Genomic DNA, 15357 nt, shown 5'->3' with positions numbered 1-15357 from the left:
ACAGTAAAAGCAATCTAAAAATTAGCATCAAGAGCATTTACCTTGCTAAGAACCCTTGCAAAAACAAAGGCATCTTTTGCTTGAGTCCCTAATACATTAATTATTTTTTGCTGTTCTCATTTTGAAATGACATGACTTGCTGAAGATACTCAGAGATTTTCCTGCTAAAACTATCAGCCATTTGAGAATGGCAAGTCGCCATTGACAGGAGGTCTGTGGGGTCAACAGGAAGCAGAAAACTTGTTTGGGAGGGAACTGTCAGGTGCAAATGTTCATGGCCAGCCTTTGAGGTCCAGGCTATGTGAAAGCCCATTCCCTGGGAGGTTGTGACCTGGGCATAGCTTCCACTTCAGACAAGGTGTGTGCAAGAAAGACTGAAGGTAAGACTGACCTTCCCTTGTGTTCATGAGTACAAGTACTTGCTTAGTACTTGCAAGGAGTTTACCATTTTAATACTGGAAGTATTGGGCAAATTCTTAAGAAAAACTGAGAGGACCCTGGTGGCATGTTCCAATGCTTGATAGAGCTATGGAAATTAGATTTGTCTTCCATTTTATTTTAAGATCCTGGGAGTAGCCAGAAGCTGGAATTCAACAGAACTTGGAGGATATGGGAGAAGACACTACCATGTACCTTGCTATGTGGCAGAAAATCCATGGACCAAGGATCAACTCAGGAATGATGTTACGGCGAATCCAACATCTACATAATTTTCCTTTTCCGGTTGTTTTCTGATTTGGGTGGATTGTGTAATTAGGTCGTCCTCACTGTGGCCTCTGCCCAGGCAGTCTTTAGTGCCTCCATGACATACCAGCCTCATGAGGACTCAGGGGAACATTGATCCAAACTTCGCTATTGGGCTGTTTGCTTCTGAGGCATGAGAAGAAAACAGTAGAATCCAGCACCAGAACACCACAGTTTTCTGGAAGAAAGCAATGCCTTGATGGCATCTCAACTTTGGACTTCTCTTAGCCTCAAACCTGTGAGTCAATAAATTCCCGAGGTTTCAGCCAACCCATTGCATGATATTTGTTTTAGCAACCGGGAAGCTAAAACATTGCCACAACCCTGTACACACTTTTGGTGATCAATAGATACATAATGAATTGAAGTAAATCAGAACACACATTTCAGAATTTATTCAACCTGCTAATAGTGTACAGAACTGAGCTCTCTTTCTATATCTCTGTTCTCAGTGCCTGCCATTCTTTCAAATAGAAAAGAATAATTACTTTGTACTCATTGTCCTTAGAGCCATGGGAAAACAACCATCCAATACCCCTCTAATAAAAGTGCTAGTGTGGAATTCATATGCACACTCATGAACACTTCATTCCTTTACGCCTAGTCTGTTCCTACAAGGCAAAATCACTTTTTTTTTTCCCGAGATGTAGGGCTGTACCATAATGGAAGTCTCTATAGCCTCCAACCCAGCCCATCCCTGAGTAGAGCTTCTACTGTTTTCTTCTCATGCCTCAGAAGCAAACAGCCCAATAGCGAAGTTTGGATCAATGTTCCCCTGAGTCCTCATGAGGCTGGTATGTCATGAAGGTACTGAAGACTGCCTGGGCAGAGGCCACAGCGAGGACGACCTGATTTACACAATCCACCCAAATCAGAAAACAACCGGAAAAGGAAAATTATGTAGATGTTGGATTCGCCGTAACATTATTCCTGAGTTGACTTGTCCATAAGATGGTACTGAAACAATATTTTAGATGGAAATGAAAGCACACTGGAAACATGAAAATAGTTAGTAGAGTCTCACCTTGTCCCAAAGGACTTTATACTTTCTGAAAGATGCCAACATAACCCAGTAGAAGACATTTCACATGTTTTGAAAGAAGTCTGGCCAGCGCTGATGTCCACCTTTGGTCTCCATTAAATACGCTTGGCCTTTAGGTGAGAAGAAGAGGCTAAAGGGAGGAAATAGCTGAGAGAGGAACGAATAGGCAAAATCGTACACGGGGGATGTGATTAGCTCATCGTGGCCCCATTGTGTTTTGAAATCTCTGCCCAGCACTTCACTTGCAGGGGCTCCAGAGGATGTTCACCCGGATGGTTGGGCCCCCAACTCTACACTTTGCTAGTTGATTGATAGGAAAGCATTTCCCAGCCTTGGAAGAACAGTGTACGCTTTCTTGTAAAAGGACAAGAAAGCGTACACTGTTCTTCCAAGGTTGGGAAATGCTTTAAATAAATTAAATTTAAATGCTTTAAATGCTTTAATAAATTAAATTTAAATGCTTTAAATAAATTAAATTTTATTTAAATTTTAAAATAAAAAGGTCAATTGAACTATTCTTGAATAATTTCTCCAGAGGATTAGGAATTTTAAAGCACATTCTACATCACCACTTTAGTGTAAAGCCAGGGAAAACACGGAGTCAAGTATTAAAATTGAGACACACTCTTTAAAATTTAAATGTTAAACTCTTACTTTATTTTGTGAAGATGAGGATATACTACATGGTGAATTAAATTGCTGAAAGGATTGATATGTCAACAAAATAATGTACAATTGCAGGCAACATCTGAGCCCATTGAGGATAAGGAAATTTAAATATAATAAAATATTTTAACTTAGGTTTTAATTTCTTCACTGTTGGGTAGGATGTTGGAATTTTAACAATCACACCTTAGCTTTTAGTGTGTAATCTAAAGCCTGTACAGTTTGTATCTATTATCTTCACTTGTCATTAGCCAGGTAACCTTGGTCAAACCCTCTAAGCCCTAGTTCTCTCATCTTAAAATGGGAATGATGATACAGTGGTTAGCTCGGTACATGTTGTGAAGTTTGAATGAACTTATATCCATGCACCACTCAGCAGTGTGTGGCATGGAGAAAGGTCTCAGAAAATGTGAGCCTTGATCATGAATTTTTTAGCCTAGAAGAAAGGGAATGAAAGGAGGGGGAAGGAAGCAGACTAAGCGGGAAAGATGAAGAACTGGGTTTGGAGGATAAAGGGAGGCCAAGAGGGGGGCGGGCAGCAGGGTGCGGGAATACGCTTTCAGCACTTCCCCGCATCTATTGCCCATCCCGCCATGAAGCATTTTGTAAGATCCTCTGGCCCCGGTAATGTTTGAACGCTTTCGAGTGCAGTGGCATGGGCCTTCAGGAGAATCATTAACTTAATTTGACTATCTTGTTTGTGGGGGCAGCTTCTCTTAGATGAGTCAATATCATTTTGGGATTGGGACACGCTGTTTTCTGGACCTTGCTGGCCAGTCCCAAAATGGAACATAAAGGAGTAGTCCTTCTGTTTCTTTTATTTCTGAAATCAGGTAAGACTTAGACATTTTTTATTTTAATGAGTGTCTTTATTCCTAGCCATGTATTCAAAAATAGATGTGCTCTGGATTTTGCACAGTTTGTTCAATTTAGCTTTCATTTTATGAGATTTCCAGCTCAAAGTCTAATATGAGCTTGAGGAATTCTTGAAGAAATAAGTCTATTTTCCTTGTGAATGTTGTCACGGTGGTGGAAGCGAATGGGCAGAGGAAATAATGAATTATTTTTCAAACCTCAGAGATTGAGTCCAAGTGATTATTATTTTGGCTGAAAAAAAAGTAGCCAATATAGCTAACACCAAAATTCGTTAGTCCATTTGCCTGGCTATTAGTTTGAAATTGATTAATTTAGAATATTTTCATTAAAGTATCATGCTCCATTCACTTCAAAATTTAGAACGATGAAATATGTTTTCCAGTATATGATATTCTTAGACCATCTGTGCAATTGCACACACCACTTCCCTATTTGTTAAGCTCAAGGGAGGCTTTTCTGTACTTATGTATTTGCTTCTTATGCATGGAGAAGCTATATGAATGTATTTGCAAAATGATGTGTGCATAAACAAATTAAACAATTCAAAAATAGTCATTTAGTGTTGGGGGTAAGCAGAAATTTTTTCATAAACCCCCACATACACCCACACCCACACATCCTATGCTAATATTAGCTTATTTAGCTAGTGAGATGGATTATAGATTTTATCATCTACAGATTATATTGAAGAAATCTAGGCTTAGAGAAATCGTGCTATTTGCCCATTGACTAACCTCCTGAATCCAGAAAGTGAAGAAACCAGGATGTAAATCCAGGTTTTCTAAGAAGAAATCTACTGCTCTTCTTACTTTTTCAACTTTATTAAACCTCCTTTAAAATGTTCTAAAACTGTCCTGTTAGTTCTTCTTTCAAACAACGTTATTGAAATTTAATTCACGTACTAAACAATTTTCACATTTAATTGGTAAAATTTAATGGCTTTTAGTACATTCACAGAATTGTGCATCCATCAACACAATCAATTTTAGAATATTTCATTACCTTCCATAGACACTCAACATCCCTTAGCTGTCCCCTTCTCTCCCTCCATCCTCTCATCCCCCAGCCCTAAAAAACCACTAATCTATGTTCTGTTTCTATAGATTCGCCTATTCTGGATATCTCCTATGATGGAATCCTACAGCATGCTAATAGGCATTTATATAAACAGTTTACAAGTATCTAATATTTGATTGATAAATTATCAGGTAGATTTTTACAAGTTGAATTTTAAATTAGAATCAAATACATTCATTTTGGTAGAAGTCATTAAAACAAATATCAAAGAAAATATAGAGCAGGAGAAGATGAAACAGAGATTTTTGCGGGAGATGGTTGTAAGTAGGGTGGGGGGTGAGGGGCTAGGGCAGGTATATTCTATTTCAGTCCATGGAAATTGGCACCTGGAACATTATGAACTTATTCAGTTGGCTACACCCAAATGTTTAAACAAGCTTCTCTGCAACAGGATTAACATATGTTTTAACCGCCACCCCTCCAAATCCCATCGTTCATAAACTCTTCTTGAAACTAAGGCATTTGCTCTCACTTTCCTTGGACATATGTTTCATCTTTCCACTGTTCTGGAATGCTTGGGAGAGAAAAAAAAATATGAGACTTGGAAAAGCATTTTACTTTTCATGGACCACTGAGTCTTTTCTTTCAAACACAGAAGCGTACATATACACACGCACACGCTAACACACACACACTCTCACTTTTGCTCACATTTATTCCAAATTACAACTCTATATGGTTGAAAAAATATACCAGCTTTGATAGCAATATATACCTATATTTGGTCTATTATGCAAAAATGCTTTTCCTATTAAAAGATTTGTTTAATGTTTCTTCGTCAACAAATAAACCATATTATACCTTTTGACACATAAGCCCTGATGCTGAAAAAGGTAAAAAGCAATTGAGGGAAAAGCTTTTTTTTTTTTTTTCGCATGGGCAGGCTCTGGGAATCGAACCCAGGTCTCCGGCATGGCAGGCAAGAATTCTGCCCCTGAGCCACCATTGCACTACCCAGGGGAAATGTTTTTAAACAAAAAAGAAAAACAAAAGGTTCTCTTCTGAGATATTTCTTTAGGACATCATTTCCTAATGTGGATCTCATAATCTATACATTCTCTAATCTGTTATGTATTCACAGGTAGCATAATTAAAGGGTGATGTAAAGGGAAATTTCTTCATTTTAATTACCACTTACAGCCTGGCCTGGTACACCTTCCATAACTCTCCAAAGTGTTTAACTCCTTATGGAGCATTCTTTATTGATTTATTGTGTTTGCATTTCAAATCACATCATAATCTATAGAATGTACCAATGCACAGCTCTTCTTAGAATTGAGAGTAAAATAGGAAGAAAATGACGTGTGAAGACATGTATACAGGTTTACAATGCATATTTTTCTTTACTGTTTTGATACATTTATCAAGGACTTTTTGGTGTATTAAAGTTTGCATTAAAGTTTAAATGGCATCAGCTACCCTCCTGTTTAGTAATCCATTCTTCCAATTCGAGTATCTTAAATTGAGGAAGGATGAAAGCTTAGGTGTAGGGAAAGGGTGAACTTTGGAAGGTGACTTTGTATTAACTTATTAGGGTACATCCCCTCCCTCCTGTTCAGTGTATTTATTTTCAGGCTGCTCAGGGAAGGTCTTTCTGAGAGTGAGAATCTGACTTGAATAAACATTTCTACTGAATAATGCCATGAACATACAGAATGTCTTGTCTTAAAAAGAAATCAGGAACTGCCCCTTTCACAGCTAGCCTTTTGAAAAGACTTGTCTTCCCTGGCAGGCTTCCACAAGCATTGACCACATTGAGGGGAGTGTTGGAACCAAACCCAGAAGGTTGGCATGTTGCCTAATCTAAAGGATACTTTGCTGTCTTCATCTTATTAACCTCTTTTGGCCCCTCACCCCAGTGAAAATTGCTAGCACTCTGTACCAAAAATGATGGGGGCTGGCTGCTGTAGGGGTAGGGTACAGCTGCGTCAGCTAGGTCAGCTGATGTGTGAGGGCCAGGACAAGGGCATAATTTGGACAATCTGATCTACAGAAATGTGGCAGACCCCCCTTGGCCACTACTTGGGGTAACGTGGCATTGATGGGGTGGGAGATGACTGGAAGACAGATTCTTGGTCTCAGATTTTATCTCATAGAACATTCAAGGTCCATTCGGGAATTAGATAGTGGCAATAGTTGCACAACTTTGGGGAGGTACTGGAAGTCACTGAATTGCATACTTTCAAAAGGTTAAAATGGTACCTTTAATATTAGGTGACTTTTGATTCAATTAAACACAAAATCAAAGAGAAAATTTGAGGGGAGTATTTATCCCCTGCTCTACTTTTTTATGGTGTCCCCCTTACTGACATGTGACCTTGCATCATTGTGGCAAGAATTATTTCTCTGTGATTGTGACATATCACTGTACTGAATGTGGTTTAAAAATGACCTTGTTTCATAGATGAGATTCTTACACTCCAGTAATTTTTGTCCAAGATTAATCACTATGTAGTTCAACGCTTATTTATTCTGAATAGCACAATCAACTAACCCAAATGTTTGCAGCCCAAGATGGGACCTTCAGAGAGCACTTAGCATCAGTTAATGTAACACTGTCACAACCAAAGCTTATACTGTTGGAAATCAAACAATGGCCTTGAAGTCCTGTCTATACCCAGGGATTGACAAAACAATCTCAAAATGTGTAATGGAATTATCACAAGCCCTTGTTACCACCAATAGCCACCTACTGTTCTATCATGAAGTGCCTCTTAATAGCAAACAGATAAAATGTATTGTTATTTAATGCTTCCTACCCATTAATATAGCATCACAGAAGTTGTTAAATGGCTTTCATCTGTCAATCTAGTTAATCTATTGATATAATGCAATCTATTCATGGAACTCTTTTCCTGATTAAAAATTTTTATTCGTGACCACCCCTTCTGTTTCCAATAAAGCTGCAAGTTGTGTTTGGTCGGACAAAGCTCACAGATTACAAAGTCATGATCATGAAACAATGGCTTTGATTAATTTTATTAGTTGCTTTACTTTTCTCTTCCCTTTTTAGGTCAAGGGGAGCCCCTGGATGACTATATAAATACTGAGGGTGCTTCACTGTTCAGTTTCACTAAGAAGCAGCTGGAAGCAGGAAGCATAGACCAGTGTGCAGCAAGATGTGAGGCAGAAACAGAGTTCATTTGTAGGTATGTTTATTGCCATTGCAGCTACACACATATCTTGCTGGTTGAGACACTATTGTTTTGATGACAAGAAATTTACTCAAAAATAAGATTTTGAAAGAAAGAGGAATTTTGCAGCATCAGAATATGGTATCTATATTTGCTGCAACCAAGCCAATAGTCTCTTGTTCAGGTTTATTACTGTCCACTTTAGAAAAATACCCAAGAAGGAAGTTATTTGTATTTGTGCATGAAATAAACAATGGCAGCTATTTTCCTGGGGTGTAGTTTTTAACATCATCATCAATCTATTTACTGAGGATCACGTGGATGGGAGTTTCCTAAATTGTGGGGAGCAAAGAAGTATAGATACAAGAGCCAATCCCTCCCCTTTCAGATTTATGGTGTAGACAAAGAAACAGAATATAATGTAAAAATAAAATATGTACGAGACAGTGAATATGAGGCACCAATAAATGGTATATTCAGTATATATGCTATAAAAATTCAGATGAAAGGACAACTGCCAAGGCTTGGGCAGCTAGAGAAGGCCTCGTGCAGGAGGTGGGGACTGAGCTGGGCTTTGAAGGTTGACTAAGTTCTTGATAGGCTCCAGTAAGGCAGGGAGTCTTTCTAGGTAGAGTGAAAGGTTGGCTGCATAAACAGTGATGGGAACAGTGAATAGATGCATTTAAGCAAAGCGTCCCAGTAGAAGATGAGGCTGGAAAGATGGACTGTGGCTTTGAATGCCACACTGAGCAGGGATGACAGGAACGTGTGGCTGAGGAAGCGCAGCGCAGATGTCAGAGGGGCGCAGAATGTAGAGATGTAGTGAGGGGGATGTTTTAAGAGTCCAAAGTCAGGTACAGCATACTGGAGTTGAGTCATAACAAGCGATCTGAGTTGGTTCTTCCAAACATAAAAACAAATTATTCTGAGACGTAATACAATCTGATAAAATGAATGAAGATAGAGTTGAAACAGAAAGAAAGAGTAAATCTACAGGACAGAAAGGATGCTAAAGGAAGAGTAACTGCCTCGTTGATGAATTCTTTTTCCAGTACTCCATTGATAACTATATCCAAATTACTTGAAAAGTAATAATTGCGACGAGTTCCCCAACCCATCAAGAGATTCAGTTATTTAGAGTTTCTTGCTAGCGAGCCAGGCTTATTGGTGAATGTCTGCTTACCTTCAGTAAAGGCACAATTGTATTGTATTTCTTAATCCTTTTCTGCAGGTCATTCCAATATCACCGTAAAGAGCAGCAATGTGTGATAATGGCTGAAAACAGCAAGTCATCCATGGCCATTAGGAGGAGAGACGTTGTTTTATTTGAAAAAAGAAGTGAGTACAGGGTTCTCGACTTCTCCTTCTACCTCTCCTCTTTCATCCCTTCAATTTACGAGATGAGAGAAGGAAAGCCTTTGAGTGCAGCGAAATTGAGTTCGAAGTTAGGACAGGATTTGGGCATTAATCAGCTCGCCAACTTGAGTGTATCACTTTACCTCTTTAGTTTCATTTCTCTTCTTTGAAAAACAAAGGGACAGGGTTCACAAATCACTTTCGCCTCTATGATTCTGAGAACAGACATTTGAAATTTTACTTTCTTTATAGGGAGCGGGTGGGAAGTCTAAAAGTTCCTTCTGGTCTTGGACTCTTGCTTTATAGGGTGTCCACAGTGTCTGGATTCTACCTTCTAGAACAAAGCTGGGTGAAAAATAGAAATATTGAGGCATTTTAAATCCTCAGGGACATTTGGATAGAGACAGATTTTCTATTTTCTTTTGTCATGGTCTATCTTTTCCTCAGATTCTGAAATGTTTTTTGAAAATGCACCGTAGTTGCAACGTCCTTTTCCATAGTTTTCCTTTAAAATACTGGATAAAGTTTCATGGTTTAGGATAAGAGGTGATATGTATTCCTACAGAAATTGCATGTCTTTTCAGACACACAAAATCCCAGGAAGTGTATGTGGAGATTTTAATGAATATATGACATATATATTTTAAAACTACCTCTTAATTTATTGTTTGATATGCATTAAGACAGTTTATAATAACAACTTAGTGCTCCAAAAATTCTGTATTGCAAGTGTGAAAGGAGACAAGCAAAACCTCATTTCACATTCTTGACAATAATTTGCAACATTCTCACCAGTCTTACTGCAAAATTCCAAGATTTTAAAAAGTATTTCTTTAGGTTATGGTTATTTCTATGCATTGATTCATCTTCTTAGGCGTAATTAATAGCATTTTTGTGCTACTTTCCTTTTATAATGGCTTTTCTCTAATTCTTGAGGTTAAAGGACAGATTAAACCTAAATCTAATCTGTTGGCATTAATAGCCTTTACAATTAGTGAGTAAAGGATGAAGTAGATAGGATTACCAACTTTCCATCAGATTAAAAAAAAAAAAAAAAAAAGAAAAACATGGTGGGATTCTCCCTAGAAAAATGCTAATATTTAATTATATCATTTATTAATTGCTAAGCAAAAGGAAAATGGGGGTGACGGTTAGGTTAATTTGACATTGCTTGTTTTCAAGGTGGGTGATGGAAGGATCAAAGGTTGTATAAACTATGATGGGTACATACAAACAAAAGAGAGGTAAAAAGTCAAAAGTCAGTCATCTTTTGGTGCTTGTTTCTTTACTGTGGAATATCGACCCATTGCTTAGATGACCTGCCAGGGTTTTTCTGGGAAGCCATCAGTGTCAGATCCCATTTGTAGCTGCCCCTTTCCTATCTCCCTTGCTTTTATTCATGACCATACCTTCTGTTTCCAATAAATCTCCACCTGCTACCACTGCACTCCATGCTGCCGTCTTCTCCAGCCAAGCCCACTGCAATCTCTGTTCCCCCTGCTTGTAGTGTGCAAGCCTTACTCTCAGAGAGCCAGAGTGATCCCCAACAGTGTCAATTTCCTGCTTCAACCCTTCCTAGAGCACTTAGAATAAAATCCCAATACTTACCAAATGCTCTAGGATGCTGCATCACAGAGACCCATCCTGGTCACTGCTGCTTGGCTCACTACCCTTTGGCTAACCTGCTTGTTTCTGTTCCTCAAACCTGCCAAGGCCACACCTCCCTCTGCCCATGTCTCTCTTCACCTCTGCTCTTCACACGGCCAACTGCTCTGCCTCATTCAGGTCTCAGTTCAAATGCCACCTGTATTTAAAAATCTTCTCTGACCCCTGGGCTTCCCTTTCACAAAGTAACTTGAACAAAGTACCCTTGATAAGGGCTATATATTTTATGCAATAATACATCTAAATGGAGTTATATTTGCAATCATTATATATAGCACTGGGTTGAAAGTCTTAGTTTTCTATCGATGTATGTATTAGAAGTACTTCTCTCCAGACAATTGATCAATTAATTAAAAATATGGTTGACATGGGGAATCATAAAAGATTGTATAAATTTTCCTTAAACATTTTCACTGAAAGCATAAGTTTGCACTAGGACCCTTGATGTAGAGCAGAGGCTTTTTACTTTCATTATTAGGGCTCCCGACAGGAGTTACTGATTGTGTTTCCTGCATAAACTGTATTTTAATGCATTGTCTGTAATAGTCACTTACCTTCTTTTGAAGTGGAGCAAGAAAATTTAGAGACCTTTATCAATCACTCTGACTGTACACTACCTTTATTATAATTGATTAAACAATATTATAATTACATCATCAAATATATTCTACAGTTTACATTAGGGATCACTCTTTGGGTTGGGCAGTTCTATGTTTGTTTGTTTTAAAATATGTTATGGTTGTATAATACCTGGAGGTTTTTGTTGATTTTTGTCTCTAAAACTCATATAATTGACTTACCATCAGTGCATTTGAAAGCATTTTCTAAAATAAGTAAACTCTTTCAAGTCTTTAAAAGCATCTAACTTAGTTAAAAACAAAGCAAAGCAAAACAAAATAAAAAACAATAGCTCTCTCTTTTCACATTCATTTTCCAGTTTAGATCCCTATTTTTAATTAAATATAACTGTATAAAGGTTTGACAGTAACAATGACTGACTTGATAAGGATGTAACCCAATCGATGAGAACAGAAGTGAGCAGACACCCTTGGAAGTGTCCACCCCACTATTTGTGGGTCCCTAGCATGTGGAACCTCAAAAATCAGACATGGCCTGGATCTCTCTCAGTGGCTGCAGAATCAGTTGCCCACTCTGGCTTTAGCCACCCCTACCCCATTCCATACACCCTTCTCATTTGTGCTCTTTATTTCTCTATAATATATATCAAGTGAAGTTATCTCTTTCATAATTTGTTTCCTGGATTGCTCTGCTTAGCACCCTGCCCCTGCCCCACCCCACCCCAATTCACTAAAGGGTGACTCCAAGAGTGGGGATTTTGCTTATTCTGTACACTAGGGGGACCCCAACAACTAGAATGATGTTGGGTACATGGACAGGAGCAATAATAGATTTAATCAATCAATCACTAATCAGTTTAGTTAACTCAACTCTTCCATAGACATAGAAGACAATCTTTTTAGATAGTTGGACAACTGTGTCATCTAGAGCATTTTTACCTTTTCCAATAGTACAAGCTGTTTCTCCCTGCTAAGTGGGCACGCCCTTTCCATGAGACTTCTTGTTGTGAAAGGGGTGGATCACTGTTTTAGTTTTCCAGCCACTAAAACAAATACTGTGCCACTGGTTGGCTTAAACAATGGGAATTTATTGGTTCATGGTTTTGAGGTTAGGAGAAGTCCAAAATTGAAGTGTCCACCAGGTGATGCTTTCTCCCAGAACCGTAGTGTTCAAGGACTGGCTGCCAGCGATCCTTGGAGCTTAGCTTTTCTATCACATGGCATTGCACATGGCAGCGTCTTCTTTCTCTTCCTGGGTCTGTTGACTTCCGGCTTTTGGCTCCTCCCCATGGTGTCTGTCTCCATCTGACCATTCCTCAGTTTATCCAGTGATCTGGGTTAAGCCCCACCTGACTGAGTGGGGCCTACTGTAATTTAAGTCACATATTGAAGAGACCTAGTTTACAATGGGTCCATATGCACAGGACCTGAACATGACTTTTGTGGGGGACATGATTCCACAACAATCTCTGTGTGGCTTCCTTTCAGTATATCTTCAAGAATGCAAGACCGGAAATGGAAAGAACTACAGGGGTACAATGTCCAAAACTAAGAATGGTGTTGCCTGTCAAAAATGGAGAGATGATTCTCCTCACAAACCTAAGTAAGTTTCTCTCTTTCAACTCTATGTTCACCTATTGTATTTAGAATACTTGCATTACTTCTAATCAAACCAGATATGAAGTATCTGAGAACCTTATTGATGTCACACAGAATTGTTCAATGATTTACACAGAAGCAGAAAATGGTTGCCTTCTATTTACTCCTGTGTATATATTACTTTTGGGAAGTCCTAGGACATTGTTCTTGTTTGCTAGCTGCCAGAATGCAATATACCAGAAATGGAATGGCTTTTCAAAAGGGGAATTTAATAAGTTGGTAGTTTACAGTTCTAAGGCCAAGAAAATGTCCGAATTAAAGCAAGTCTATAGAAATGTCCAATCTAAGGCACCCAGGGATAGATACCTTAGTTCAAGAAGGCCGATGAAGTTCAGGGTTTCTTTCTCAAGTGAGAAGGCATGTGGTGAACACATTCAGAGTTTCTCTCTCATTTGGAAGGGTACATGGCAAGCATGGCATCATCTGCTAGCTTTCTCTCTCAGCTTCCTGTTTCATGAAGCTCCCCAGGAGGCATTTTCCTTCTTCATCTCCAAAGTGCTGGCTGATGGACTCTATGTTTCATGGTGCTGCAGCATTCTCTGCTCTCTCTGAATCTTCTATTCTCAAAAATGTTTCCTATTTTGTAGGACTCCAGAAACTTATCAAGACCCACCCCAATGGGTGGGGACATGTCATCACCTAATCCAGCTTAACAACCACTCGACTAAATCACATCCCCAGGGAGATGATCTGATTACAGTTTCAAACATACAACCATGAATAGGTGTTATTCTGCCTTTATGAAATGGGATTTCGATTAAAACATGGCTTTTCTAGGGTCCATCCATCCTTTCAAACCAGCACAGACGTAGAAGAATGACTAGTCAAAAAGAACAATCAAACCATCGTCTAGACCAAGTCCAAGAAAAGACCTAGGATGCCCACATCTAAATCTGACTTCATCTCAATCAAACATGCCAAGTTGGAACTTTTGGCACATGTGTGACTCAATGTTGTGAAGAATAAGAGGGAAAAAATGTATAAATTTAAATTGACATCCCATACCTTGCCTGTTGTATAGCCTTGGGTGATATTAAGATCTCAGTGGCAATGCTTATCAAGAAAGAATTTAGTGTCTGCTGTCCTGTCCTCCCCTTATTGCGTCCCTACGAGATGGGCAGATCTTATTTTTCCCATTAGATAAACCTGGACTTTGAGGCTTATTGAGATAAACAATGAAATCAAATCACCAAGGCATGCCCTGTCAGGGTCATTTTAGATGACCTAGCCCATCTTCAACATGACAGATGAGAAAACTGAGGACCTGAGAAGCTGCAGTTCATCACACTCCCAGAACAGGTATTGGAAGAACCTGAAACAATGCCTGGCATTTCAGACAATGTCTTGTGTCTTTTCTCCAATTGGTTGCCTCCACACAACAACTCACAGCTGAACTCCACTAATTCCGGCTGCATTTCAGAGAGAGAGGACAGTATTTGGGTTCCGACAGATCTGGCTTTAGACGCCGGCATGTTTTATTTTAGTACATGGCCGATTCTCAGTAAATAAGGGTTATAACACTTCCTCATAGGGTTTATATGAAGACTAAATAAGAGAACCACTAGGAAATTTTAGTTTAGTTTGGATTGTAAAATTTAAACTAAATTTTAGTTCAGTTTGGATTGTAGTATATAGAAACAGTAATAACCATTTCTAAAAATAATAATTATTCTTACAGCGACAAGGCTGACCGACAAAGCAGATATTCTGAATAAATCAAGCATTTGACAGGCTCTGGCAGCCTTTACATTTTTCTGCTTGTGTAGTACTTGGGCTTGGATGTCAATATAGTTATAATGATAATATGAGCTACTGTACCTCAAACAGCCTATCGATAGAGAAGTTGGAAAGATGACAATATAAATATGATGGCAGACAGCCAAAATGATTTGGGCGACAGAAGCTTAAATCTCAGTTGGGAAATAACTCTTATTTTGACTTGGGGACAACGTGTTGATTTTGCAAATATAGCCAAAGTGCTTCTCTTCTACCCTCCACAGCTTTTCACCTGATAAATACCCTGCAGAGGGCCTGGAGGAAAACTACTGTAGAAACCCAGACAACGACCCCAAGGGACCCTGGTGTTACACCACAGACCCAGACCTCAGATTTGACTACTGCAGCGTCCCCGAGTGCGAAGGTCAGTGCGTCTCGAAAATACTTTATCTGACATTAACTGTAAATTAAACTGTGCAAAGCCATTTCCCAAAGGGGTATTATTAATAATCAAGTAGCACAGTGTTTGACAAGCTCGAGTAAACCATGCACACCTTGGAAAGGAAGAAAATTCCCTCTGATCATCAGTATTGACAAATTATCTTTGTCAAAATGTTACATAAACACATAGAAATATAAAACTAGATTTAAATTCTAGATGTCAACTTCTCAGGTGTGTAACTCTTACATGGTAGAAAGGCAAAAACAAATTCACAATTAAATACAGTTAAAAGAAAACTACAGAATCAACAAAATTCAAATAAACAATATTATTTTAATGCAATAGATGTTGTTTGGTTGCAGCTGAGCAACGAGCCAGGTTTGAAATCAGCCGTCCATTATC

At 38.7% G+C, this 15357-nt stretch overlaps 1 protein-coding gene across 1 annotated transcript in view; it reads left to right on the top strand.

Moving 5' to 3' along the window:
* Positions 1–3163: 3163 nt before the first annotated feature.
* Positions 3164–15357, top strand: part of PLG (plasminogen) — a 55047-nt gene continuing 42853 nt past the window's right edge. Inside the window, exons 1-5 of the mRNA XM_077120777.1 lie at positions 3164–3285; positions 7419–7554; positions 8771–8877; positions 12627–12741; positions 14798–14937. Of these exons, the coding sequence (XP_076976892.1) occupies positions 3237–3285; positions 7419–7554; positions 8771–8877; positions 12627–12741; positions 14798–14937 (547 nt within the window). The 5' untranslated portion in view covers positions 3164–3236. The remainder of the gene's footprint in view (positions 3286–7418; positions 7555–8770; positions 8878–12626; positions 12742–14797; positions 14938–15357) is intronic.

This window comes from Tamandua tetradactyla, chromosome 11 (assembly GCF_023851605.1).
Source record: "Tamandua tetradactyla isolate mTamTet1 chromosome 11, mTamTet1.pri, whole genome shotgun sequence".
NCBI classification, from domain to species: domain Eukaryota; kingdom Metazoa; phylum Chordata; class Mammalia; order Pilosa; family Myrmecophagidae; genus Tamandua; species Tamandua tetradactyla.
The sequence above is the reverse complement of the archived record's forward strand: the minus strand, read 5'-3'. Positions and strand labels throughout refer to the sequence as shown.